Source organism: Trichosurus vulpecula, chromosome 8 (assembly GCF_011100635.1).
Source record: "Trichosurus vulpecula isolate mTriVul1 chromosome 8, mTriVul1.pri, whole genome shotgun sequence".
In the NCBI taxonomy this organism is placed as follows: domain Eukaryota; kingdom Metazoa; phylum Chordata; class Mammalia; order Diprotodontia; family Phalangeridae; genus Trichosurus; species Trichosurus vulpecula.
This window is the reverse complement of record NC_050580.1, coordinates 205,098,807-205,126,252: the sequence shown is the minus strand read 5'-3', so window position 1 is coordinate 205,126,252 and position 27,446 is coordinate 205,098,807. Positions and strand designations below refer to the sequence as shown.

General features: G+C 37.6%; 1 protein-coding gene across 6 annotated transcripts in view; it reads left to right on the top strand.

Annotated features, from left to right (window-relative positions):
* Positions 1-2,720: 2,720 nt before the first annotated feature.
* Positions 2,721-27,446, top strand: part of RBM25 (RNA binding motif protein 25) — a 44,609-nt gene continuing 19,883 nt past the window's right edge. For 2 of the 6 annotated variants that reach the window (XM_036735535.1, XM_036735533.1), the window contains exons 1-7: positions 4,166-4,289; positions 13,379-13,499; positions 17,666-17,715; positions 22,342-22,509; positions 23,101-23,158; positions 24,174-24,334; positions 26,661-26,843. In XM_036735535.1, coding sequence (XP_036591430.1) covers positions 4,287-4,289; positions 13,379-13,499; positions 17,666-17,715; positions 22,342-22,509; positions 23,101-23,158; positions 24,174-24,334; positions 26,661-26,843 — 744 coding nt within the window. In that variant the 5' untranslated portion in view covers positions 4,166-4,286. Of the gene's footprint in view, positions 2,965-4,164; positions 4,290-13,378; positions 13,500-17,665; positions 17,716-22,341; positions 22,510-23,100; positions 23,159-24,173; positions 24,335-26,624; positions 26,844-27,446 lie in introns of those variants that run through there. The other 4 variants (XM_036735534.1, XM_036735532.1, XM_036735536.1 and 1 more) reach the window with 4 other exon arrangements.

Sequence of the window (27,446 nt, the reverse complement as noted above, 5' to 3'; positions counted from 1 at the left end):
AGCAAAAAAAGGAAACAGATTCACACTGAAAACTTTTGCTGAGTTGAAATCAGACAATTCACAGAAAGACCATCACATCCTTATTCCTAAAGAATACTCCTCATGTAGCTCAAGAATGCATTAGCTTTTTTTTAGTTGCCTCATTGTACAGCTGGCTCCATATTGAGCTTGCAGCCCAAGAAAATCCCATCTTTTTCAGATGAACTACTGCATGGTCATCTCTTCCCTATCCTGTACCTGTAAAGTTTATTTATAAGAAGTCACTTGTGATGTTGGAAAGGAGTTTCAACAGAAACTGGGGGTGGAAGCCAGATTGCATGGGGAGGAATGGGTGAAGAGAACTGAAAGCAGAGTGTACTTTTTCTACTAGATTAGCAGAGAAGAACACAAGGTTGAGAAAAGGGTTTTTTATGCTAAGGAAGATTTAAACATGTTTGTAGGCATTAGGGAAGGAGTTGGGAGGAAGAGATGGATCAATGGAGTAAGGTTCCAGAGTAGGCAGGAGGGGAATATTTTGAAAGCTGCCAAAATAATTTTTCTAAATGACAAGTCTGACTCCAGTGGTTTTTTTAAATCAAGAATAGCTCTTTCTTGCCTCTAAATGCAAACTCTTTATATTTGCATTTGAAGTCCTGGTCTTCCAGCCTAACTATCCCAAATTATTCCTCTTCACATAGTCTAAGTTCCAGGTAGTCTGGACTACTTGTTATTCACTCCCCAAACTTAATATTCATCTTCTACTTTCATAACTTTGAACAAGCTGTCTTCCATGCCTACGATGTACTCCCTCCTTAACTTTGTCTCTTAGAATACCTAGAGATATGTCATTCAATAATTAGTTCACATCAAATTGTCAAATTACCTTGTTAATAATAAATGTATGTATGAGTATTGTATTAGAATGTAAACTCCTTGAGGGGTTTCTGTTTTATCTTGTCAAATTACCATTTGCCACCATAATAACAGATACATTTCTAGGAGGGATAGGTTTGGTGGGAAATGTGAGTTCCATTTTCCTTGTCAAATTACCAAATAAATGTATGTACGAGTATTCTATTAGAATGTAAACTCCTTGAGGGGTTTCTGTTTTATCTTTGCATCGCTACCATCAGTGAGTGCCATGAATTTAGCAGAGACTTAGTAGATGCTTGATGAATTGGATTAGATCAAAGGTATAAGCAATGATTGCTGTTTGGTTGTTTCAGTAGTGTCCGACTCTTCAAGACCCCATTTGGAGTTTTCTTGATAAAGATACTGGCGTAGTTTGCCATTTTCTTCTCCAGCTCATTTTACAGATGAGGAAACTGAGGCAAACAGGGTAATGTGACTTGTCTAGGGTCACACAACTAGTAAATGTCTGAGGCCAAACTTGAACTCAGAAAGATGAGTCTTCCTGTTTCCAAGCTCAAATGAATATCAATCAGAATGAAAAAGGGTGAGGGGTCTTGTGATGGTGCGGCATGAAGATCAGTTAAAAGAAATAAGAATGTTTATCTTGGAGAGGAGAAGATTTGGGTTGTGAGTCAGGAATGACAGGAACTGTTTTCAGCATTTTAAGGTGAATAAAATTGCTTGGCACAGGGGACAAGAACCAGGAGCAAAAGGTCAGCCGAAAACCTGGAGGTATGGTTAGAAACTTCCTGACAATCAGTTATTTTAAAATATTCTAGCTTCCCATTCCCTGCTTCCCCTCCTTTATTCCTCCTTTCCCTCCCTTCCCCCCCCCCCCCAAGTGGCAGAGCTGACTTTGGGTTAAGTATGGGTGGGACACTTCACCTCCCGGTTCTAAATACAGCAAGCTAGTGAAGATCAGGACCAGCCACCAACCAAGGGGGAATGTCCCAAAAGAGAGATAAATGATCACCGAATCTCATGCAAATATCACCGCTGTGGCAGAAGTTGCTGATCTTTCAATTTAAACACTTATTAGCGAGAAACCCGGTAAAGTTAAATTTAACCTTTCGGTCCCCCAGGCGACTTAAGACAGTAACTGGCAAACCAGGGGTCTCTCTACAGTGGGAGAGGGCACCAATGGAAATCACAAATCCGACCAAACCCTTGACACCCCCCATGACACCCTCCCTCCAAAAAAACCCAAGGGAGCTGACTCAGAAGTTAGATGGGTCAACATCGGAGCCTCGCATTTTTGTTGGCCTGCGGTATCAGAACCTTGTCCTATGACCCTCTGGCCAGTACTGACAGGCCTTACACAGCCGACCAAGGCCTCCAAGATCCTTTCAGCTCTGATCCCAAGATCGCACTAAAGCCCTCTAAGCTGGTTTTTCTTTTTTTCACCAACCACAACCTGGGGCAATTACTTCTTGTAGAAGGGGCATCTCAAAGTGGCCAAGGCTCTGACTTCCGGTTGGGATCGCTGGCTTCTTGGAGTCCAATCTCGGAAGCTATCAGCAACCCCTCCTGGGTGGAGTGCCAGGGGCTATTACGAAAAAAGGAGCCCGAGCTTCGTTCAGATGCTCAACGGCGCAAGTATGGGCCAATGTCACGCGTAGGGGTTGGCTCCTTCGGCAGCTCATTCCTTCAGCCACCTTGACCTCAAGATGGCGTCAAGGCGTCGCGAACGTCAATCGGCCCCAAGCAAAGATGGCGGCGAGCGACGGAAGTTACCGCCCCCTCGATCCAGGCCTTTCTAGCCTTCCCAGTCTTCTCTATGATCATCCGCTTCCTGCGTGGTGAGGCGTCGCTCAACGGAGGCGACTCTTGAAGGAACTGTTCTCTATGGTTCCCGCCTCCAATTCTTTCGGGCCGCAGTGCACGCCGGCCTAGCGGAGGACGTCCGAGAGCACCCCGCGCAGCGCGGCTGGCTCTGCGGCCTATGCGAGCAGGCAGGCGCCTCGGTATCAATCACACGGGCGAACGGCGCGCAGAAAGTCCAGGACCGGCTGCGGCCACTCGTAATACGGAGCCCTAGAGGCCGCAAAGACGGTACCATTTCCTCAGCGGCGGGTGAGTGGGCGCCGCAGAGCGCACGGGAGGGAAGGGGAGGCTAGCGGAGCGGAGAGAGGCGGGTTGGGCCCGGCCCCGGGAAGGGAGGCAGGAAGGCGGGCGGCGGCGAGTGACGGAAAGGGCCCGGGGACAGGAGAGGTAGACGGGGACCAGGCTTGAAGACGTCTCCGTCTCTACCTCCTTAAGCCGGCGGCTCCGGCCCCGGCCAGGCAGCTCCGGTGGAGACTCCAAGCTTCCTGGCAGGGCTTTGCAGCCTATCTGGCCTGGTGCTGCCCGGCCCCGCCGCTGAGGGGCCCGGCTGCCCTGCCACGAGGAGGTGGGTGGGCAGGCACCCCCCGCCCCCGTCCCCGTCCCTTCTCTCCTCAGCCTTTCCCCCACCCCAGTCCCTCAGCTTGCCCCACTCACGCCCTTGCAAAGTGTATGCCCGCTGCTACCAACGGACTCCCCTCCCTGTCTTTCTCAGCCAGGGATGAGCCCCACCCCCATCCTGCCACCTCCTCTTTTAGGTCCCCCCACACATTATGTCCCCCACCCCACACCCCTAACTCATCACTCCCCCATAGACGCATAGTGTTACTCAGTACGAGCCATCGAGGTTGATTTTGAATTGACAGAGTTCTGCCCTTTAAACTTTACCTACCATTCATTCCAGGCACCTGCCATTCTCCAAAATGTCCTGATGCTTCGTTTCCCTCGCCACCCCCCCACAAAAAAAACCCAAAACTCTTTTTTCCCTTCCTGTTTCCTCCCCCTCACTACCTCCCTTCTCTTCTCCTTCCCTTTCTTTGGTCTGGAGTCTAGTGTGACATCTTTAAATACTTAAGGCAAATATATGTATGTATACGTAGAGGTGTCAGTCAGTATTTAAGTGCCTACTATGTGCTAAGCCCGGGGGATACAAAGAAAGGCAAAAGACAGTCCCTGATCTCTAGGAACTCACCAACGGGGGGAGATAACATACAAACAACCGTAAGAAGACTAGTTGAGAAGTGGTGTAATGTAAATTCATGACGTGGAAATTTTGGGCATACTGTGAGGTGGACCAAAAAAAAGCCAAGAAGTGCTTACCTCCTGGGCTTGTTTTCTTAGGATCTTAGAGTTTTAGACTTGGAAGGGACCTTAGACATCATCTAGTCCAACCTCTTCGTTTTACAGATGAGGAAACAGAGGCCCAGAGAGGCAAGTGGCTTGCCCAACATCATGCAGCTAGTTAGTGGCAGAGCTGAGACTAGAGGCTAGATCTGCTGACTCTGTCTCCTCTTTCCACTACACCAGCTCCTGGACCTGACTGCCACAGTAGGATGAAGTAATATGAATAAAACATGGTAATATCAAGTAGTTGTTAATGTGGGAGGGGACTCTTCTTTCAACAGAAAAAATAATCATTGAAGGGTTTTTTAAACATTATCTTGACATTTTGAGTTTTTAAAAGGTCACATTGAAAGATAACCTAAGCCCCCCAAAACAATTCAGTAGGTCATCTAGACCCATCTTCTACCATTCAGTTTTAATAGATCTTAATCCTTAAATATGTCCAAGAAAGAACATAACTTCACTATGTCCTTGACAACTCAATTGGTAGTCAAAATGGACATTTTAAAAACAAATTTAACATCCTTTATTTCCACATTTGAAACATTGCAGAACTTTAGTTACTAACGTGTGTCCTTGTTAATGTTGCTTTTTGGAGGGGGGAAGGGAGGGAGTAAAGAATGGAGAAGGTTAGTCTTTTTTTTTTTTTTCAATTTAGTTAGTATATACTTAGTATTTAGTCACTTGCTTGATCGTGGAAACATAAAAGCAAAAATGAAGCATTCCTCTGCCCTCAGTCAGTAAGCTTTTATGTGCCAGCTAAGTGTAAGGAACTTAGGATAATTTCTGGGGATTGAGAGGCTAAAGTGGAATAGTGCTTGCTCTCAATGAGCTTTTTAGGAAAGACATGTATGAGTATATATACACAAAATTTATATAAAGTAATTTAGGGAGGAAGAGCATCTGGGGGGCTGGGGTGGGGGGTGGTGAGAGGATGAGAACAATCCAAACATTTTATATAGAATGTGGGGCTTGAAGAAAGCCAGGGATTTTGAGACCCTGGGGGGTGGGGGAGTAAGAAGGGAGTGCATTACACCTAGTTCAGACTGGACTTGTGGGAAACTGGAGGTAAAGTGTTCCGTGAAGTATGAGAAGTTGGCCCATAGAGTGTTTGGAGGGGAGTAATTTGTAAGAAGACCAGAAAGTCAGGAAGGGCCTTAGGTGGGATGAACTTTAAATGCCAGAGGATTCCAGAAGCCACCAGGAGTGAATGAAGTTTATCTAGTAAGGGTAGTGAGAAGGAATTTACATTCTACTTGGGAGTGATGGAGAGGAGATTCAGCATGTTCACAGATAAGTAGACACAAAGTAATTAGAGGAGGGAAAAATAATAACATTTGAGGGAGGGGTAGGGGTGTTTGTGTAGGAAGTGGGACCTCAATTGAGCCTTGAAGGAAGGTCATAGATTTCACAAATCTCAGAGGCATGGAAAATGATCCAAGAGGTGAATATCTAGGACTAGGACAGAGTGGTCAGCAGTGTAAGAAGCTTTAGAGAGGTTCAAGAGGATGAGGATCGGGTTTGTTTATTTTTGTTTTGAACTTAAGAATCATCAAATAAAATGAACTTTTATATACACAAAAATAGAATAGAAAGGACTGGACGCAAAAGTGAATCTGTATTACGCACAGCTTTTCACTTTATATTTATCTATGTCTGTATATCACCTTCAGCAGGTAACTTTCAAAGCTATCTTGCTTGTCTGTGTTTCCTTCTGAATTTTCTTCTGTTTTCTGCACATTAAAAAAAAAATGCTTCAGTGACCCTCTTTTCTTTTTTTCTTTTTTTGGGGAGGGGTAACCTATTCCTAACACTCCTTCCTACCCCACAGCTTCCATTTCTTTTCCCAAATTGAAAAAATCCATTTAACATGTCTGCCTCATCAAGCAAAACAAATTTCTACATTGGCTTTGTCCAAAAGTATATCTCACTACGCGTCTCTGTTAGAAGGTGGGCAACGTATTCATCATTGGTCGTCTGGAATTGTGTTTGGTTCTTGCTTTGATCAGAGTTTTTAAGTCTTGTGTCGTTGCTGTATAAATTGTCCTCCTTACTCCGCTCATTTCACTTGGCATCAGTTAATACAGGTCTTCCCAGGTTTCTTTGAAGCTGTCCCTTATGATAATTCTTATGGTGCAGTATTCCATTACATTGACACACCACAACTTGTCATTCCATTTCCCGAGTGATGAACATCCCTTTAGTTTCCCGTTCTTTGCCATTACAAAAAGAGTTGCTATAAATATATATTTTTTACATATGAATCCTTTTTTTCTTTTTCTTGATCTCTTTGCATTATAGGCCTACTGCTGGGTCAGAGTTTGCACAGTTGAGTCAAATGCACAGTTTTGTGACTTTGAGGGCATATTTCCAAATCACTTTGCAGGATCACCTCACACCATTTGTGCATTAGTGTGCCTGTTTCCATGCAGCTATTCCAACATTTTCCTTTTCTGTCATCTTTGCCAATCTGATGGGTGAGAGGTGGAATCTCAGAATTGTTTTAATTTACTCTTATTGTTGATTTGGAGTGGTGGTGTTTGATATTGTGGTTAATATAGTTTAGATTTCTTCCTTTGAGTACTGTCTGTTCATAGAAGATCAGATTTAGCAGTTAAGAGATAATTGGTAACCATGGAAAGAACAGTTTCTGAGAGTAGGATGGGAAACCTGATTGTAAGGAGTTCACAAGTGAGAGTGGGAAGACAGGAGTTGAGTCTGGTACAGTGGAAGGAGTGCTGCATTTGGAATCAGAGGATGTGAATTCAAATCTTAGCTCTGCTATTTAATGCCTGTGTAAACTTTTGCAAGTCATTTAACCACTCCATGATTCAGTTTACTCATCTATAAAATGAAGTACTTGGACTAGATGGTCTCTAAAGTCTCTTCCAGTTCTTAATTTATGATCTGATGTGAGGACAGTGAGAGAGGATTGCTTTCTTCGAAGGTTGGCCCATGAGGGGATGGCTTCAAGGACTTTTGAAGAGATAAGGACTGCTTCTTCTCTAGTAACTAGATTAAATAAAGCATGAAAGAACAGGTGAAGGTGTTGAGGTTTTGAGGTGTGGCACAGATATAGGGAAATTGAATGGCCTTGGTTTTTTTAAGGAAGGGAAGAAAAGAAACAAGCACTCACAAAGGGACCACTGCACACTCTGCTAAGTATGTGCTAAGCATTTATAGATCTTATCTCCTTTGATGCTCACAGCCCTGGGAGCTAGTTGCTATTATTTATCCCCATTCTACAGTGGAGGAAACTAAAGTTAAGTGATTTGCCCAGGGTAGTGAGTATCTGAGGCTGGGTTTGAACTCAGGTCTTCCTGACTGGAGGCCTAGCACTCTAGCCACTGCTCCACAGCTGCCTCTAAATAAAATGGAGAGCCAGGTAAGGTAGGGATGTGAAGAATCATAGATTTAGAGCTATAAGGATGGAGCCCTATCTTTAAGTGATCCAGCCCCCTCATTTTAATTTTATTTTTCCTTTAAAAAAATTAATTCCTTTTTATGTCAGTCGCTTCTGAGCGTACTTTTCCTTATAATAGAAAAACAATTAAGCAAAACCCAATTGACACAGTGAATTCACCTAACAGCATATGTAACATAGGGAGATGCTTCCTCATTTCTTTTGCCAAGATCTTTATTATTTAGTGTTTGGCTTCATTTTAGCTTACACTATTTTAGTTTTAAAACCTTCTAGTTCTGCTTACTTCATCACTTAACGGTCTTCCCAGATCTCTTTGAACTTATTATATTTGAGTGTTTTTTTAAAAGAAATTATTTTTATTAACCTTTCATTTTTACAACACCTTTATTTCTGAATATATCATCACTACCTTTCCCTTACCCAGCAAACCTTTCCTTGTAAAAGATTTTTAAAAATAGAGGGAAAAATAAAAGCTGCTCAGCAAAACTAGTTACTAAATAATGGGTATTGAACGGTATATGCAATATTCCACACCCCTAATCCCTCACTTCTTTCATAAAGTGAAAGAGGTGCTTTTTTAACAACTTTTTTCCATGGCCAAGTTTGTTCATTATAATTACATTTTTCAGCTTTTTTTCTTCCCCCTTTAAATTGTTTTTTTCTTGGTTCCATTTAAATTAGTTAATGTAAGCCTTCTTCTCCTCTGAATTTTTCATATTTTCATTTCTTAGAGTCCAACAATAATTCCATTACATTTATAGACCACAATTTCTAACCCTCTCATTTTAGTTCATAGATCTAGAGCTGAAAGGGACCTCAGAGGCCATCTTTCCCAAACCCTTCATTTTACATATGAAGAAACCAAGGCCCAGGGAGTTTGACGTATTCAAGTTTGCTTGGGTAGTTAATGGCAGGGATGGTAGGCAAACCTAAGTCCTATAACTAAAGCCTCTTTCCATTGGAGCATACTGCAAAGTAGTTTTAAAACAGTTGGAGATCTGGATAGAGGATCAGGAGTAAAAAGATTGCTGTGTGGCAGTGAGATCGAAAACACTTGCTTTGTTAACTGGGGAGTATGAGAAGACAAGGTGAGTGGTGGGGGAAACTCAGAAGTGAAGATTCACAAGGCCATTGAGAGCATGGAGAAAAGAGACTCAGGAGTGAAAATACAATGATAACATTGCAGTTGTAGGTATTATTTTCTTGGTTCTGCTTGTATCATTTTGCATTAGTTCTTATGCATATTCATCATTTCTTACTATATAGTAATAGTCTATTACATTCATGTATAATAATTTGCTTAGCCATTCTAAAATTGGTGAGATAACAGGAACATGGTAATAGATCTAGATATGGAAGGGATCTCAAAGGCCTGGGTCTAGTCCCTTCTTTCATTTTACAGATAAGGAAACTGAGACCCAGAGAGGTAAGATTTATCAAAGGTTATATAAGTAGTAGTTATCAAAGGTGAAATTTGAACCCAGGTCCTCTAAAGCAGAGGAGTCATACTGGGAGCTGGAGTGCAAGCAGCCCACAAAATTTCCAAGTATGTAGGATCCAGATTGAAATGTAATTGGGAAATGTTTAACAAAATTAATAAAAATACAGTACAACAAAGATGTCAATTTGTGGTTTTCTAAGTCATTATGCTATGCTCCAGGATCCCTTTTTATTTGAGTTTGACACAGCTGTCCTAGAGCAGAGATATCAAACATTAAAAAATGGAAATAGCATAAAAAATAAAATCAAACATTTTTTATGTTATTTCCATTTTCATTGTCATAGTAAAAATGCTTACTTCATCAGTTTATCTGGGTCTTTGCATGTTTCTCTGAATTGCCCATATTCATAGTTTTCTTAAGTTGCACTAATTCCTTTACATTCATGTGTTGCAATTTATTCAGCTTTTTCGTAAATGATGGACAGCTACTATGTTCACTTCTCTGCTGCTCGGGATCTATGCCTAGCAGCAGGCTCTCTGGGTTAGTCGACAGACATTTAATTAAGCACTTGCTATGTGCCAGGCACCATGCTAATAATAAGCTCTGGTTAGAGAGTATGGATATTATGGTTAATTTTTTAGCATAATTCCAAATTATTTCCCTGAATGGCTGGACCTAGTTCACAGCTCCACCAATGGTGTATGCATAGTCTTGTCTTCCTGTAATGCCTCCAACAGTTTGTTTTCACAGTTTACTTGTATGGCCTGTGAAATACAAGAAATAATCATTCCTTCCAGTGGACAGTGCTTTCCTTTTTTCAAGGAAGAAAGATACAGTACAAGGAGTTCTAAATATTGCCATCTTTAATCTGTTCTTTGGGTAGTTTTCTCTAATACATACCCTTCTTTAGATAACTAAAGTATTTATCATACAAAACTGGACGAGTTGTTAGCATATATTGAAACAGAGATGGTATTAGTTTATCTTACAGAAAAGTTTTATTCTTATCTCCTGAGCAGTTTCTTACAAGGAAGCATATTTAAAATCTTCATTATACTAATACCTACTAGGTAAAATGTTTGGGGGAATATTTAGAAAATCTCTGGTTAAAGATCATGATACTGAATGCTGGGTGCTAAATACTGCTGTAGAAGCCTTATCCCAGTTATCACAGGATGAAATGTTGGTTTTTGTTTATTTTTTAGCCTGCAGTTTATTTTGCAGATATATCATTAGCACAAGCCTAGGAGAATACTTCAGTAGCTAGGAGGTAACACAGCTGGTTCATTTGATTCGTATAAGGCCAGTGAGGTGGTTCAGTGGAGTCAGGAAGACCTGACTTCAAATGCAGTCTGAGACACTTACTTACTGTGTGACTGGGCAAGTCACTTAATCAGTGTCTGGCTTCACTTTCCTCACCTGTAAAACAGAAGCCACTTCATGGGTTTTTGTGAGGTTCAAATGAGATAAAATGTAAAAAGTTTTGTAAACTTTTGCAAAAATTTTATGCAAAGTTCTTTTGGGGGCAGGAACTCTTGTCTTATGTTTGTCTTTTCAGGCTAACACAGTGCCTTTACAATTGGTAAATATTTGTTTGTTGAATTGTTGAAGAGACTGACTTGGAATAAATCAGCTTTAACTTTGGTGGGTGAAATCTTAAGTCTGAGACTACTATGACATTCTTTTGTGGGAGCTAACTGATACCAAATTTAGTATTAATGCTTTACTAAAAACAAAGTTTAACTTCAGAAAGTACTCTCACTATACTAGGAACCTTTCTTTTTATTCTAGATAATGTATATGAATGTATTTTGTGTGATAATATATTCTTAATCTTTTTCATTACTTCAAATTTGCTTTTGTCGGAGTCCAAAATAAAAAATACCTTCGTTGAAATAATTAGGTGATTGACTCCTAATTTTAAGATGTTGAAATACGTATTTTGAGATTAATGGTTTTCACAAATGTATAACTTATGGTTTTTTGCCTAGAAAGTGTTATTATCTTTCTTGAAATAAAAATACATTTTCATAAAAATGAACTTGGAACTAAAAATGCCATAAGAACCAAGGTATCCATTTATTTCATTTTCTTTATCTCGTAAGGAGAAAGTTCAAGGCTGGGGGAATCTTCAGGGTGTCTTAGAAGAGGATTTTTGATGGCTGTTCTCTTAGAAACTCTGTTTCCTGTAACGTGAAATATCTCTTAAGTTCTTAAGTTGGGGAAGGGGAATCATTTTTTCTGCAGCTCCCAGAAATGTTGTTTTTATGAACCTCCTTTCCAAAAAAAAAATGTAGGTTAAAAGCAGAATGTTTCATGGGAAAAAAATGAATAAAGGAATGGAGGTATTGGTTTCCAGAAAGAAACTACTTGCTTAAGTAAGAATGAGACATACATATAAAACAACCCTAATTTAAATTATAGTCTTAACACAAAGAAAATCTTAGGCTTTAGTATAATTTGTATCAAATATTGAAGGAAAAAAATCTTAAGTAATTTATTACTCTAAATTTTTATAACGTTCTGATAAGTCTTGTTCATATACTTGAGACTAAATTAAAAGATGACTATACTTTTTTCTCCTGAGTAGGAGCTGAGACAATACCGATAATGCCAGGAGTTATTTAAATATTGTTAGGAAGATCACAGTGATTCACTTTATAGCCCTTCCAGTAATGACCATTTTTGAATGTGAGGTACCTACAGCATGGGCATCCAAGAAGAAAGTGTTTAGGTGTGTGCTTTGCCTATAAACATGGTATCCAGAAGTATGCACCAAAATTCAAATGTTAAGAGTATATTTTTTTTTGTGTGGAATAAATTTAAGTAAAAATTGAGCAGAGTTTGAGGAAAAGTGATAGTTGCAAGTGAAAAGGAAATATTTTTTTGGTTTCTCCTTAAATTTGCTCACAGCTACTAATGCCCACATAGTTTTGGTGGGAAGATTTTTGTAAATATCTAACTGCAGTGGGGAACCTGTGGCCTTAAGGCCACGTGTGGCCTTCTAGGTCTTGGGTGCGGCCTTTTGACAGTCCAAGTTTTAGAGAACAAATCCATTTATTTAGGGGACTTGTTCTGTGAAGTTTGGATTTAGTCAAAGGGCCCCACTTGAGGACCTAGAGAGCCACAGGTTCCCCTCCTGACTAACCTAAGGTCCTCCTGATGGTCAAAAAACTAATTTTAGCAGGACCAATATGTACTTTTTGCAATCATTTGCAAAGCCTTCCTCCTGTAACCCCTGAACTTTATTTTTTAACCCCTTCCCAGTAGTTATGGCTTCTGAGTGTAGAGAGTGAAATAAGGAAATAGGAACTTTTATCTTTGTACTTTAAAATATGTTTTCTGTGCTTATGTTCACTTTATTAAAAGTGCATATATGCTCTGCTTTTTAAGAAAACTGATACATGAAAGCTTAGAACTGTTGAAATGATTCATAGGATCAGTTTTAGAGCCAGAAGAGAATCCCACAGGGCATCTAGTTCAACACTCTCTGGTTACGGCTGAGGTTCCTGAGGTCCAGTGAGCTTAAGGACTTGTCCAAGGTCACACTGGTACTAAGTAGCAGACTCATTGATATTCTGTCTGAGGCAGTGTTAGTGACCTACCTACCTAGAATCTTAGAGATACTATCCAATCGTACCCAGACCTGAGCAGAAACCCTCCTTGTTAATTTTAAATAGGGACAGGAATAACTACTTAATAGGTAAAAAATTTTGGGCTATAAATAATAATAGGTAGTACTTACACAACACATTAAGGTTTACACAGTTCTCACAATCCTGTGATAGGTGCTATGATTATCTCCATTTTACAGTCAAGGAAACTGAGGCTGAGAGAAGTTATAACTTACATTTTATATAGTGATTACTATACGTCAAGCATTGTGCTAAGTTCTTCACAATTATTATCTCATTTGACCCTCACAACAACCTTGGGAGGTAGGGGCTATTTTTATCACTATTTTACAGATGAGGAAGCTGAAACCGAGCATCTCAGGCCATGTTCAAGCTCAGATCTTCTTGACTCCCAAATCCAGCGCTCCCTCCATCACCCTTGCTTTACACCGTTTATGAGGTCTATTGGTGACTGAATGAACAACTGTTAAAAATACCTCTTAAGGCCATTATGATCTTTTGATGTGAATCAGATATAAAGTTTTACCTTGCTGATTGTGTTTGAAATCCTGCAGCATTTTTCTCTTGTTTCCCAAATTAGACATAGCTACGTACTTTAAAAACATTTTCTCTAAAGGACTTTTAAAGTAGTTGATCTTAAGCTTGGGCCATGTACTAATGTTTTAGAAAAGTATTAAAATTTAAGGGTTACTCACAAATGAATAGACAGAAAATATCATTTGCTGGCACATTTAAGGTAAATTTGGAATAAGAAATGTTAGTAGATTGTGAAGAAAAATAGTTACAGGTATTTTGAGGTTTTTATTTTTATTTTTTTAAAGATTTCTCCAGTAAGAATGTCTTTCCCTCCTCACTTGAATCGACCACCTATGGGAATCCCAGCTCTCCCACCAGGTATCCCGCCCCCACAGTTTCCTGGATTTCCTCCACCTGTGCCTCCAGGTAAGCTGGTTCTATTATTGTGGAGGAAATACCTTTGTGGCTATCAGGAACCAATACTTTCTGGAATGTCTTAAATAAATTTCTGATTTGAATGTCCTGGTTTTGATGGCTTCATGGTATTTATATTAATCCAGACTGTTAGAGTTCATCTGAAAATGTCTGTGGATTTTTTAACCTTCTCTAAGACATAACTTTATCATAACTTCTAAGATCAGGCTCATTGTGCTATGTTTTAGATAACTGCTCCAGACCCTGGTAGTAAGATCAACATAGTTGATAATTAAGACCTTTTTATTGAGACATGAGAGCTTTCTCTGCTAACTTGCATAAAGTTAAGATTTAGGTATTACTTTATTGGATAATTCAAAAATAAAGAATTTAATTGGGTACAGTTCCTTCCCACATGGAACCCAGGTCCATGTCATTCTGAAATCAGGAGTTATTCTAATTTCCTTGTAATGACTGTTAGTATCTCTACCTTTCAGAGAGGTTTTAAATCGTGCACTAATTTCTTAGTTGGAATTTTACAGCTTCCACATGAATGTCTCTTTCATTGGTGACTAACTGTTGCTTAGAAACTGATATTGTAGATTGATACCTGTATTCACAGAGCAAGTACAACATGATTTGATGTCAGAAACTCTGGAAATCTCAGATTCAGCTGTTATGTATTTCCTCTTGGAAAGCCACACAGGTTAAGCCTGATCTATTAACAATACCTGGAGGGTTGAAACAGAAGATAGCTTAGCTCCTGTGACCTTAACTGAATATTTGAATTCTGTTGTATCTATGTGGCTATCCTTTGTTAGAACCTGGTTTAGTCTCTTTTGAAAACCAGACTCTGAAAGTCAACTCATTTACATATGTGTAACTGAATAGTGTTGTGATCCTCACCCTCACTAATGTGGTCCACTAGATAACCAGTGTGCTAAGCAATAACAACCTTTAGTTCTCCAACTTCAGAATATAAACTACTCGTGGAAGATAATCTTCTTAGCTTATTATCAGTTCCTTCTAGGCCAATCTTCTTATATGTGCTTTCTGTTCCCAAGGAAATAAATTTATTAGTCTTAGTAAAAGATGGAGGGGATGTTCTGTATCAGAAGTTCACATTAAACATGGAATCAGTAGTGTTGTATTCAATTGCACATATGTATTTAGTTTTAGTTCCTCATTCTTGAGGGCAAAAGTGGAAAATTAAGCAGCAGTTTTCCCAACCTCATATGACTAGAGAAAGCATGTTTTATCTATTGTTTTTTTTTTAACCTAAATTTCAAATCAACAGCAACCATTCCACCTCATCAGTAGTTTGGGAATGGAAAATCTCAAGGATATATGGTAAGAAAGGAGTGTTTGAGGATCTAAAGGGAAAGAGGAAGGTTAGGGTAAGTAGGATGCTGAGACAATAAACCTTTCAGTGACCTCCCAATTAGTAATTAAAATTGTTCTTTCTGACCTAACCTTAATGGATGGTTTAATGATAGACCTAATCATAATGTTCTTAAATAACGCCTTGATGTACACTTAATAGTAATGTTCTTCTGGATCGTTTTGTAAGGATGCATACATATTGAGAAGTAGGACTTTCTAGCTGTAATTTCCAGCCTGATTGTTCATAATCACAGAAAGATGACCCTTGGGGAATTAGTATCTAAATATCCCTGGTCTGGGTAAATACTCATTCTATATCTTACAGTGTTTTTGTTAAGACAAATGAGAAATTTTAAATCCCTTTGAGAAGTTGAGGAGAAATATTAAGTGTAATGTATTTTTCTGATGAACACAATACCAAATTAAAAAGGGAAATAGAAGGTAAGTAGGGCATGTTTCTCTTTCAAGAAAAAAAGTTGAACTTTGTTTATTTTCTTATTCTATGGGTCAGCAGACCCCCAAACCAGATGTCCAACCTTCCTCTTCCATTTAGAAAGTGAAGTCATTCTCATTTCATTTAGGTAGTGGTAATTCTGTTACACTTCCAATTCCAGCATATTTCCTCTGGGAAACAGATTTTGCCTAAGTGGTCTCTAACTATACAGTCATCATCAGTTGCTTGCTATGTACATTGTTAATGGTTTAAAATGTAGAAATTAATTTAACTCAGAACTGTAGTACCTGATTGACATGTACAATCAGTATGATTACCCTGCCAGTTATTGTAATAATCTATTATAACAATTATATACAGAAAGTATAAAATACTTAGTCAAAGTATTGAGACACTTCTTAATGTATTGAAATTGTATTTGAGAAATGCAAATTTCTTCTAATAATTCTATTTCAAATGAAATTGGTAGGTCTGGATGGGGGGCAGAATACACTTTTAATATTTTTAGGAGATTATAAAAAAGAGGAAATGAATTTTTCCTTCTGTGTACTGTCATTTTGTATTATTTTATCACTGTTTAAGTATGAAAGAAAGAATAGTGTTTAACATCCTGGGATATAAAGCAATTCTATTGCTTTTTGTTTTTTAGTTTCTTACAAGTTTTTGATTGGAGAATTTAAGATGAAAAATTTAGCTTCAGAAGTTGGTCTCTAATTTTGGGGTTTTGTTTGAAAAAATTTTTGATAAACCGCAAAATCTGCATATTTCATAAATTTTTACAAGTTATACTTTTGAAATGCATTGAAAATTTTTATAAAACAGTTGAATGGATTAATAAGATGGATTAATTCTTATAAAATGGATTAATGTAAGTGAACATAGCCTCTCTTTTATTTATATCTTAATTTCTAGTGTAAATGCAAGAATTTGCACCAGGCTCAGATGGAAGTGAATCCTTAACATTATCCTTAATCCATAATCCTTAGCATAAATGGTCAGGGTAACTAGAAATCTTTTTAGATTATTTAAAAACTTTTTTTTTGGAGGGGGGAAGGCAGGTCAGTTGGGGTTCAGTGACTTGCCTAAGGTCACACAGCTAGGAAGTGTGTCAGGCTAGATTTGAACTCAGGTCCTCCTGACTCCAGGGTGAGTGCTCTACTTGCTGTGCCACCTAGCTGCCCCTAAAAACATTTTTTAAACCTTCCTAAACTTGGATTTATAGTGTGCATTTTTGTTTTGTTTTTAAAGTTTTTTTGATATCTTGTTTTTTATCCCAAAACATTTTTCAATATAACCCCTCTCCCCTGTAGAGTTCTCCTTTATAACAAAGAAAAATAATCAATCCAGCCAACTACTCTGTAACCCTGTCAGTGTCAGCAACATTCAGCATTTTTAGACCCTCACACCGCTCCCCTGGCGCAGGTCCCCACCACCCATTTCATATTTATCCTTTGAAACCAGTATTGGTCATTGTATTATATTTTGTATATGTTAGAATATCGTTAACTTGATGGTTCACCAAATGGATGGTTTTAAAAATTAGCCTTTATAACAGTTCTTCATGTTGCTAAACTTAACTAAAACTTCTTTATCAACAGCCCCTAAATAAAGGTAGCAGTTATCACTTAAACTAATAAGTTAGGAACAGAAATGGCAACACACAGAATCTACTAATTTCTTGATTATTTGGAAGTTAATCTGTTAGTGGACTTGATCTGTCATAACTTTTGTAGGTTTATCAGAAATACCAAATGTCTTCAAAATGGCAGATCTTAGTTAGACATAGCAAAATCCAAAGTTTTCTTCTTCATTAGTGGCTTTTAGACCAATTTCAGTTTTTGCATGATTTTTATTTGATACTATAAGAATACTATACTCTTTAGTTCAAATTAATTTCTCAGTGCCACTTTTTTTTTTAACTTAAAAAAAAGTACTAGAATTACTGTTACCATATAAGTGAATTCACATTTATGAAGTAGGTTGATTTAACTAAACATTAGTTTTGGGGGAATCTGCTGAACCTGGTGAATTGACAATAAAATGCAAAATTTCATTCCGTTCTTACAGAGAAAGTTGTGCATGTTGTAAAACTCTGCTTGCTTTAAAAATAGCTTTTTGTTGCATGTAATGCCATTTAGACTTGCCTGATATCAACTTGCATTCAAAATGATAGCATTTGTATGAGTGCCACCTTTTCATTAGTTATATTTCAGAAAATATATAGAATTTGAGTAGTGTGTTAATTTTATGAGTGATATTTCCATTGCATGTAATAAAGATAGATTTCATTTTCTAAGTATCTCATAGATATAATACTTTTTTCCTCTTTTTTTTTTTTTAGGGACTCCAATGATTCCTGTACCAATGAGCATTATGACTCCTGCCCCAACTGTAAGTATAATTTAAGGAGGACTAGGGACTAGCTAAAAAAATTGTTAAATTAGGTTAATTTTGTTGTGTTTATACACACTTTTAGAATAATAATTAAAAACATTGCATACATTGTCATTATATATAAATATGATAACATATACAGGGTGTCCCTAAAGTCTGGACACATAGGCAAAAATGCCTATTTTGAAATATTTGGAGTATTAACAGACCTTAGCCCCCTTGACTTCTTTTTCTGTGGTATGCTAAAGGAGAAGGTGTACTCAATGAAAATCACAGATGCAATGCACTTGATCGAACGCATAAAGAGTGAATGTGCTAAATTGATGGCAATGTGGAGTTATTGCATCAAGATCACATGAATCTTGCAAAGCGCATCAACCTTTGCATCAGAAATGATGGAAATCATATTGAAGATGTTATTTGTTAATATTCCAATTAAATAAAATGTTGAAAATTTCATTTCTTGAAGATACGCTTTTTCGCTTCTGTGTCCAGACTTTAGGAACACCCTGTATATCAATCAGTCTTGCTGATTTTTTTCCCTTCTTCCTTTTTTCCTTAAAAAAGTTTCTTTGTTATGGTATGGCTGTCTGGGAGGGGGAGGGAGAGGGTTACAAGGGCAAATTTAGGCAAGGACAAAACAAAAGATATCATTTAAAATTTTATTTGAAAAAGAATAATTAGAATTTTTTCCTGAAAGCTTTCATCAGTTTGTATTATTTGAGTAGCAAGCATAATTCGTGTTAAGTTATATAATAATAATTCACATTTATGTAGTGTTTAAGGTCTATAGACTGTTTTTATGTATTCTTTAATCCTTACAACAGCCCTATGAAGTAGTTGCTGTTATTATCCCCATTTTACAGATGTGAAAACTGTGTCTGAGAAAGGTTAAGGGACTTGCCTAGGGTCTCACAGCTAAGTAAGTTTCTAAGGATTTAAAGTAAGTTAAAGATTTGAACTCAGATTTTTCTGACTTTGAAGTCTAAACACTGCAACATCCAGATGCCAAGTTGTATATGCTAGTGCAAGTGCATAGCCTACTCCCATGAACATTTTTGTGTGCTCTGTGCAGCAAATCCTGGGCACATGTCTTGTGACCAGCTCCCAGGCTGTTCTTACCTCACACTTGGTAGTGTAGCTTGGGTGACAAGGTCCTGCTAACTCCAAGAAGGTGAAGTGAGAGTTTTTGTCTTGAACGTTGTTCTCCACTCACATCACCCACCACCCCCACCTGGCCTCTACTTCCTTCCCTCCCTCCTCTCTGTCTCTCTTTATCTCTCTTTGTCTCTCTCCCTTTCCCTCTCCCTTCCTTTTCTCTAGGAGCCTATTGTCTTCATGCAGGTCCTGTACACCTCCCCTCCCGCCCCCCCGGCTCCAAATGTATTGTCTGACCTCAGACTTTCCCTTTCCTATCGAGTTCCATGTTCCAAAATTGTTCATCTTCACTACTGTTCCCTAGCCCTAAGTAAGTAAACATTTCCTGTTCCCTCAAAGCATCTCAACTACGCGAAGATAAGAATAACTTCTCATAACCTACCCACCTTGGCTTAAGTGAAAGGATAGTTCTCCTCATTGACTAGATCTCAGCCTCCAGAGAGGATTTCTGGGTAAGGGAAGAAGGGGAAAGGAGAGTTTGTGTCATAGGTGATCTCTTCTGGAAAAATCAGATTTCCCTTGAATTATGGATCTAGGATTTCCTTAGAGCAACTTTCTGCTCTGTCCTTTTCCTGCTCCTTTCCCCAGTTAATCCCAGAAATTCCTGGCTTGATTAGAAAAAGTAATATTAATTACACATAGACTATTATTTGTACCTATTTCTTGTACAACGAAATAACAATTAGATATATCATTAAATCAGTTAGATTAGCTTAGTACATTTCTACTAAATTCTTTTTTTCAAGTTCACTCTCGTAGTTTGTTGCCCATGGGAAAAAAAAATTGGAGGGATTCTTGGTAGGAAGACATTTCTATATCTTTCCAAATCCAAAGGTTCTGGTCTGAAGCTTACAGGCTATGCTTTGCACTGCTATATGAGACAATCAATTTGATTTTGAGCCTTTTTTTCCATGCTGAACAAATAAGAGTTTTTTCTTATGTTATGAGTGATATTTATTGAAAGTTATAATTCATCATTTGGTTCAGGAAAGAAACAGAAAAGGGTGAAAATAGCAAAGGGACAAGTAAGATATATACAGTTTATGAGTCCCAGGAAGCAGGATTCTGTTGTATACATACTCATCACACTAGGTTTATTTATTCATAATTAAGTATAGATTATGTCAGTGTAAATTCCTGCAAATTACAGCTATAATTTTAGAACAATACTTCATTTTTATAGAGTGCTGTATAATCTCTAAAGCAGTTTCCTCGCCATAGACCTATGAACTGTAGGGTAGTATAAGCAGACGAGGAAACTGAAGCTAAGGATAGTGCAGGGACTTAAATTCATGGGATCCTAGATTTAGAGCTAGAAGTCACCTCATTCAGTCCAGCCTCTCCTTTTTCATATAGGAAACTGAGACCCAAAGAGGTTAAGTGACTTGCCAGTCATACAGCTAAGTAAGTAGAAGAGCTGGGAGTCAAACCTAGGTTCTTGGGTATCAAATGCAGTGTCCTCCAAGCTTACATGACTAATAATTGGCACGAATGGACTTTTAATCCAGGTCTTTAGATCCCAGCATATTTTGCTGGCTATCAGTAGAGTATCCTCCTTGATAGACAGATGCCTGTTCAGAGGTATCAATAAAACTTAGATAATAAAAAAATCAGCACTTTAAAATGTATAGCGATGCCTTCTAAAAATGAAACCCATGTGTGAGTTGTAAAGAATATATAGTAAGGTTATTTCAGTCAGTAAGAATTTATGTCCTGATGGAAAAAATAGAATCCTGTTCATTTTGGTGCTATAGGTAAAGTCTTAACAGTTTTGATAATAACTTTGTTGTGTCCCTTTTGCTTTTTTCCCTTCCTCAGTACCTGCTTTACCTTTTTCAGATTTAAGCATTTCATTAGATAGATTCAGCAAATACTGATTGAACAAATTAATTGTTATGCCTACCTTCCCGTTTCCCTTTAAAATTCTTAGGTGAATCATTACCAGAGTGGATTTTGACTTCAGTCTTTTCCCCTCAACCATGAATATTGTTTCTACCTGTATTCCTGTAAGTTGTAATGTGTAAAGCTGTTCTAATTATTAGGCACAGTCTGCTACAGAGTTTTAAACTATTCACTGCTTGGAATAATACCCCAAATCTTCTTCATATTAACATGAATAGTTAGAAATCACGAATACCATCACTCTCTTTGACTGAATTATATTCCAAAAGTTAATTTTTAAGCAGTTTGTTTTGAACTTGAATCACATATTCCTGAAGAAACAGTGTAAGCTATGGTTAGGTTCCCAAGCTATATTGAAAAGATATATTTTTAATAGCCTATAACATAACTGGACTACTGTACTAACAGCAATAGCCAAGGTCCTGGGTCCTGGGAGTAGAAGACTTAAACAAGAGTTTTCCTCTATTTATTTTTTCTGAGCATAGAGCCAGCTCTAAGCATTATTTTAGAGTAGGCTAAGATTTTCTTTTTACACCTTCCCGTTCACCTTTGTACATACTTTTCTCTAGTTCTTCACATACTCAGTGCTTTAATATTGGCCTAAACTGTGGCATCCTACCCAGGTTTGCCCATTCTCTGAAAATATACCTTATTACAAATTCCAGAATTACCCATCTTTCCTTCTCTCTTAATTAGTTTCCATTCTTAGTCCAGCTGTTTTCAGCCAGTTGTTAATACCTCACACTTATATGGTGTTTTAAGGTTTTACAAGATGCTTTCTTCACAGCAACATTATGAAGTGTGTAGTGCAAATATTATTCTCATTTTACTAAAGGAAAATCACTGTTAAAAGGAAAGTAGGCTGAATTAATCCACACTGATCTATAAAGTGGCTGATTAATATATTAATGAATGTCCCTTAACCCTCCCAGATGATTTGTATTTCTATAAGAGACTATTGATTCCTAGAATTTTAGGTTATAGGGGGACTTGAGGGGGGACTTGGGGCAGGAGATTCTGCAGTCAGATTCTGAGTCAGAGACTCTCTAAAATCTCCAAGTGCTTTTCACTAAGGATTCAGATCGAGGGGATTTGAGCTGGGGGTAGGAGTGCTCCTACAAGGCAGGAGCCTAACTGTACCTGTCCCGGATTATGGGTCGTTTTAAACTCAGGGACTACTTGTACTGTTCTAATTAAACTACTGAATTGATCTGATGCTGTCAGATAAATTATTGGTTTCTCTTTCTCAACTGATAGGAAATTTCAAAAAACCATTCTTAATTTTTTTGTGTTTCTCTTTGGGGAAGAGTTCGAATTAAAAGTTAGAGGTATACGCAACTTCTGTTGAAAACAGTGTGCTTAATTTAACGAAAAGTGCTATATACATTCCTTAGGGGTTTTAGGAGGACATTAATCAGTTATAAAACAGTAATAATAGCTATACAAAGTGTGTTATGTTGTATATTTACACTGCTGAATCTTTTGCTTTAGTTCATGTTCAAATTGGTAGACAGTTGCTTGAAAGGACAAAATTAGATTTTATTATTTCTTTTTTCTCTTTAGGTTTTAGTACCCACTGTGTCCATGGTTGGAAAGCATTTGGGAGCCAGAAAAGACCATCCAGGCCTAAAGAACAAAGAGAATGATGAAAACAGTGGCCCCACGACTACAGTTTTCGTTGGTAATATTTCCGAGAAAGCCTCTGATATGCTCATCAGGCAGCTCCTAGCTGTAAGTTGAAGAATATTTCCTAACTAATAGCTATAGCTCATCAATGAACCATTTATACACTCAGTTGATCCTCACAACAACTTTGTGTGTTAATATAACTTTTATAACCATTTTGCAGAGACCAAGATTTAAAAAGATTTAAGTCATTGATCTATGATAACATAGATTGTGTCAGAGATGGGATTCAAACCTAATTTTCTCTTGATTGACTCTTTTTCAACACCTCACTTTTGAAAATGAGGGTAGTAAAGGTTGTTTAGTTTTTTTGTCACTTCTAAACAAACATTTTAATGATTAAATACCACATTAATTTAAAAAGTTTTAGTTTTTACTTTTCTGGTGGAAGTTGCAGGTTTATACAAGGGTATGTACTTCTATGAAGTGTCAAAATTCATTTTTTCTTTCTTGCAAGTGTTAGGTTTGTTTTACCTAACAAAAAAGTTTGAATCTCTTAGAATCCTAATAAAAATAAATCATTATACCGTTTTCTTTTTTTTTTTTCATTTTAGTCTGATTGAAAATGTAACCTTTGCATTAAAAATTAGTTGATTTATAAATAATACTTATTTCTCTTCTTTTTTTTAAATAAAGAAATGTGGTTTAGTTTTGAGCTGGAAGAGAGTTCAAGGTGCATCTGGAAAACTTCAAGGTAGATGAAATTTTTTTGCCTTTGTTGTAAGTTAAATGAATAATTCACTTCTTTTACTACTGTGCTGTGTGGATACAATTCTTTGTGGGAGTTGTCCTCTTTGTCTGGATTGTAGTTGGGAAGGGATTAACTAAGGGTTGAATCTAGGTGGCAGGGAAAAGGGAATCAATGCATCCAGGTGGAGGCAAGAGAAAAGAACATAATAGATGTTTATTGTTTTGGTGTTTTATTTGATATTTTATTTTGGTATTTTCCTTCCTGTATCAGAAACCTGTCAGGCAAGGAGTAGAGGGTTTGAAAAGGGTCTTCGTGATCAGGAAGATGAGCAGCAGCAGGGATTCCTGGGGCTCTGGAATACACCAAAAGTGAACAAACTCTCACTAGTCCATTGCTACGGAAACCTGACCATATAGGAGCCCTTTTATTTGATGTTCAAGGGTAGTAGTGATAGAAAAGTTGATCTTTTAGTAAAAAGAGATGTCCATTTTTAAAAATCCCTCAAAACTCAAGAAATTGAGGAAATAGCAAACACTATTTTCAATCAAAATTTTCATTTTACCTTTAAAAAAATGCAGAGAATTTTCCTGTCACTCATTGAGTAGTTTGACAATTCTTTTATCTCCTTTTTTTCCCCAACTGAAAAATGCTTGTTTTCCTTATATTTAAATTGCAGTTAGCTCTGTTATTAGTAATAATGCAGGGAACAGGGATAGTATAAATTAAAATCCATAGGTGAGATCAAACCTTCATTTTAGTCATTAAATTCAGCCTCCAACTATAATTTCATCAGAGATTAACCACAGTAAATTGTCTGATTTGAGTTTCTTCACCCCTCTCCTCCTTTTTGGTGGAGGTGCTAATGGATAGAGGAGTACATAAAAGGGATCTGTAAAACCCACAAACTGTAAGCATATACATATCATGGGTTTGCTTTAATTATGCGTAAGCTTTTTAAAAAGCTTGGCATTCATTAATACATTGATATTTTCACATATTCTTTCATATCCTTTGTTAGCCTTTGGGTTCTGTGAATATAAAGAGCCTGAATCTACCCTTCGTGCCCTTCGATTATTGCATGATCTTCAGATCGGTGAGAAGAAGCTCCTAGTTAAAGTTGATGCGAAGACTAAGGCACAGTTAGATGAATGGAAAGCGAAGAGGAAAGCGTCCAATGGGGTATGTGTCTCAGTGAGTCACTCCAGTAGGTCAGCTGTCCTGTTTGGAGTGAAATGCTTGTTTTCTTGAAATTTTTATGCAGGGCTTCAATAAAACATATTGATATGTAGTTATGACCAAAGAACATACTTTTTTAAAAGTATGCAGATATTTTAAATATTTTATCCGCCCACAGTGGGTGGATGACTCTTGGTTTGCTTGTTCCAGGTTGGGATGAAGGTAGGAAAGGGAGGCTGGACAAGGTTAACTTTCCAGAGAAAACATTGGTACAGACTATTCCAAACAGAACTAATTCATTAAGACAGCTTTGTAAGTAAGTACAAATTATAATTAAACCTACACAATTTTAAGCAGCTTGCCCTCCCCTTATAGAAGTATATAGGTTTTAAAATTGTGAATTGTTGTAGTTGTTACTTATCATTACTATTACTGCTACTTGTCTGACATAAACTATTAATTTTACCAGGTGAGTAGGTGGATGACTTTATTCAAGGGCATTTTAAGGTACCCTCAGAAGTGGGGATGTTGAGTGGAGGATTTTACTTGAAGGTGGGGGAAAAAAACTCTTCCGCCAATCCAAAACTTGAACATCTCCTCGTTCTTCCATTCCACTTCTTTTGTGATAGTAGATGTGATTCTATTGCCTGCTTCTCCCGTATTGGCTACAGTCTTTTACTTAGTCTTGTAAACATATATGTATTTTTTGGCTCACCAAAATTAGCCAGCCTGTAAATATGCTTCAGCTCACTAACATTTGTATATTACCTGCGCGTTAGGAGTGTTGAGCCCCTCCTAACATATTTCACATTAATCAGCTAAGAAAATATGAGTTTTCTGCATGTAGTAAGTGGCCCAGGGTTTCTCCACCGATTTGTCTGTTTTTCTTGATCTACTACTGGCTTCTCTCTCTTGGTCCATAGCATGTGGGAATGAGTTCATTGTATGACTTAACTAATGAAAAAATGTTGTTTGTTTATGAAAGTGTCTCACTGAGCCTAATTTTAAAACTTTCAAAACATCAGCATACGCTGCATATAAAACCATGAATCTTCAGGAAATCATTTATTTATGGATTTACCTGAGCAGTGATACAGTTCCCTGATTTTGGAGCCATGTCTGCTAGGATACACATAATAACTAAGAACTATTAAGTTATGGAATGACATTCTCCAACTGAGAAACAACCCCCTGCTCAAGTTATTAGAGAATCTGTAGTCTGTATCTTTGTGTCTCTCACAGCACTTTACATACAGTAGGTGCTTAGTAAATAATTGTTGAATTAATGATCAACTAGTTACAGCCTTTTGGATGCGGAAGGTAGAATTACATAGTTCCTGCTTTTTTTCTTATTAAAGTGAACTGCAAAGCTTCTGATTCTTATTAAGTTATATGTGTATGGGAGTTATGGATCATGAGGCAACATAATCAAAGTATTTATTCAGGAACAGAATCATGGCTTTTGGCTATAACTGTGACAGTGACCCTAAGACAGTGGCCCTACCAATACAGGGCAGGTAAATTGATCTGTACTTGATACTTTTAAGAAAGAACAGTAAAGTAACATAATTTGTTTTATATCTATCCTACTTATAACCTCTTCCCCAGTCCAAGTTTTGAGGATTCTGTAACACATGGAAAATCAGATACTGAGGGTATTCTCTCTGAATTCTTAATTATTTTGAAATGATAACTAATTGAATAAGCATTAGTCTTTGTGCAACACAAACCAGATTATGTCCTTAACTAGTAGGTTTACAGTTGAAACATAATTCAAGTGCAAAGATTAGGGGAACATTAGAGACAGGTTTTTTATAGAAGAAAATAGTGTTGAGCAGCTAGGCCTACCTTCGACTACACTATCTCTAGGAGAGTATTGATTTATATTGGAGAAAGAATGGAATATGTGGGTTTAAACAGCGATTTTTAAGGAATATGGAGAGTTTGCTTTAAAAAAAAAAGCCTTTATAGTTGGCCTGAGTGTTAAGAAAGAAAATATGGGGGGGGGGTTCTGTTTTGTAGGGAACTTTTTATCTTTGTTGTGTGCAAGTTATGTGGAATGATGGTCCTGAGACTTGATTTTTTTTTTTGTGGTAGGCTAGGTCCCAGGATTCTTAAATATTAAAATGGGAGGAAAATGACAGGATAAAAAAATCCCAGACATTAAACCAAAGCCTAGTTTTGTTAAGTTGATAACAAAAATAGTGCTGCATACAAGGACTCCCCGACAAGTGTTTTGGAGAAAACACTGGGTTTTACCAACTCTTGCTTCAAAATAAATTTCACTTTCTAGGTTGGTGATTTTTCTGAATTTGCCTTGTTTCCCAAGAATGCCAGGCCAGAGACTACAAATGATGAAGATGAGGCCTTAGATGAAGAAACAAAAAGAAGAGATCAGATCATTAAAGGGGCCATTGAAGTGTTAATACGGGAATACTCCAGCGAGCTCAATGCCCCCTCCCAGGAATCTGACTCTCACCCCAGGAAGAAGAAAAAGGAAAAGAAGGAGGACGTATGTGTTATTGATTTCGGACAAAACAGATTTATTTCTTCGATTTACTTTTTATGATCTCTGTTATCTTATACAGTTGCTCTAATTTCAAACTTCTGATGGGAAAAGAAACTGATTAGTGTTTACATCAGAATATAATAAGCTTTTAATTAATTTCTATCATGCCTTAGGAAGTTGGCTTCCTAATTTTTGTGACCACAAATTTCATATTTTTGTGACAAATATACTGGCATGGAGGCTTCTGCCTATATATGGGATCACCCTTCTAGTTCTGTTTTTTCTTTAAAATTGTGTGATGAAGGGTAAAACAATAACTGATTATGTGCAAAGTAAGTTTTTCCGTTATGGGAGCTGGCCTTAAGTATCTTAGAATGGAGATTATCTCACTTTGCCTTATCCCCTTTTCATGGTTGTTTTTTTCTCTGCTCCAAGCGGGAACCCAGGTCTCATTCACTGAGGATCTTCACTCACCTTTAATTTTCAGCTGCCTTTCCTTTAGAAACCTTGCCTCATACCCCTCCATGGACAATAATGCTGTTGAACATCTATCTAGCTGGAGGAATTTGAAAGAGCAGCGCGAGATGAAACACTCCTCCCCAGGGT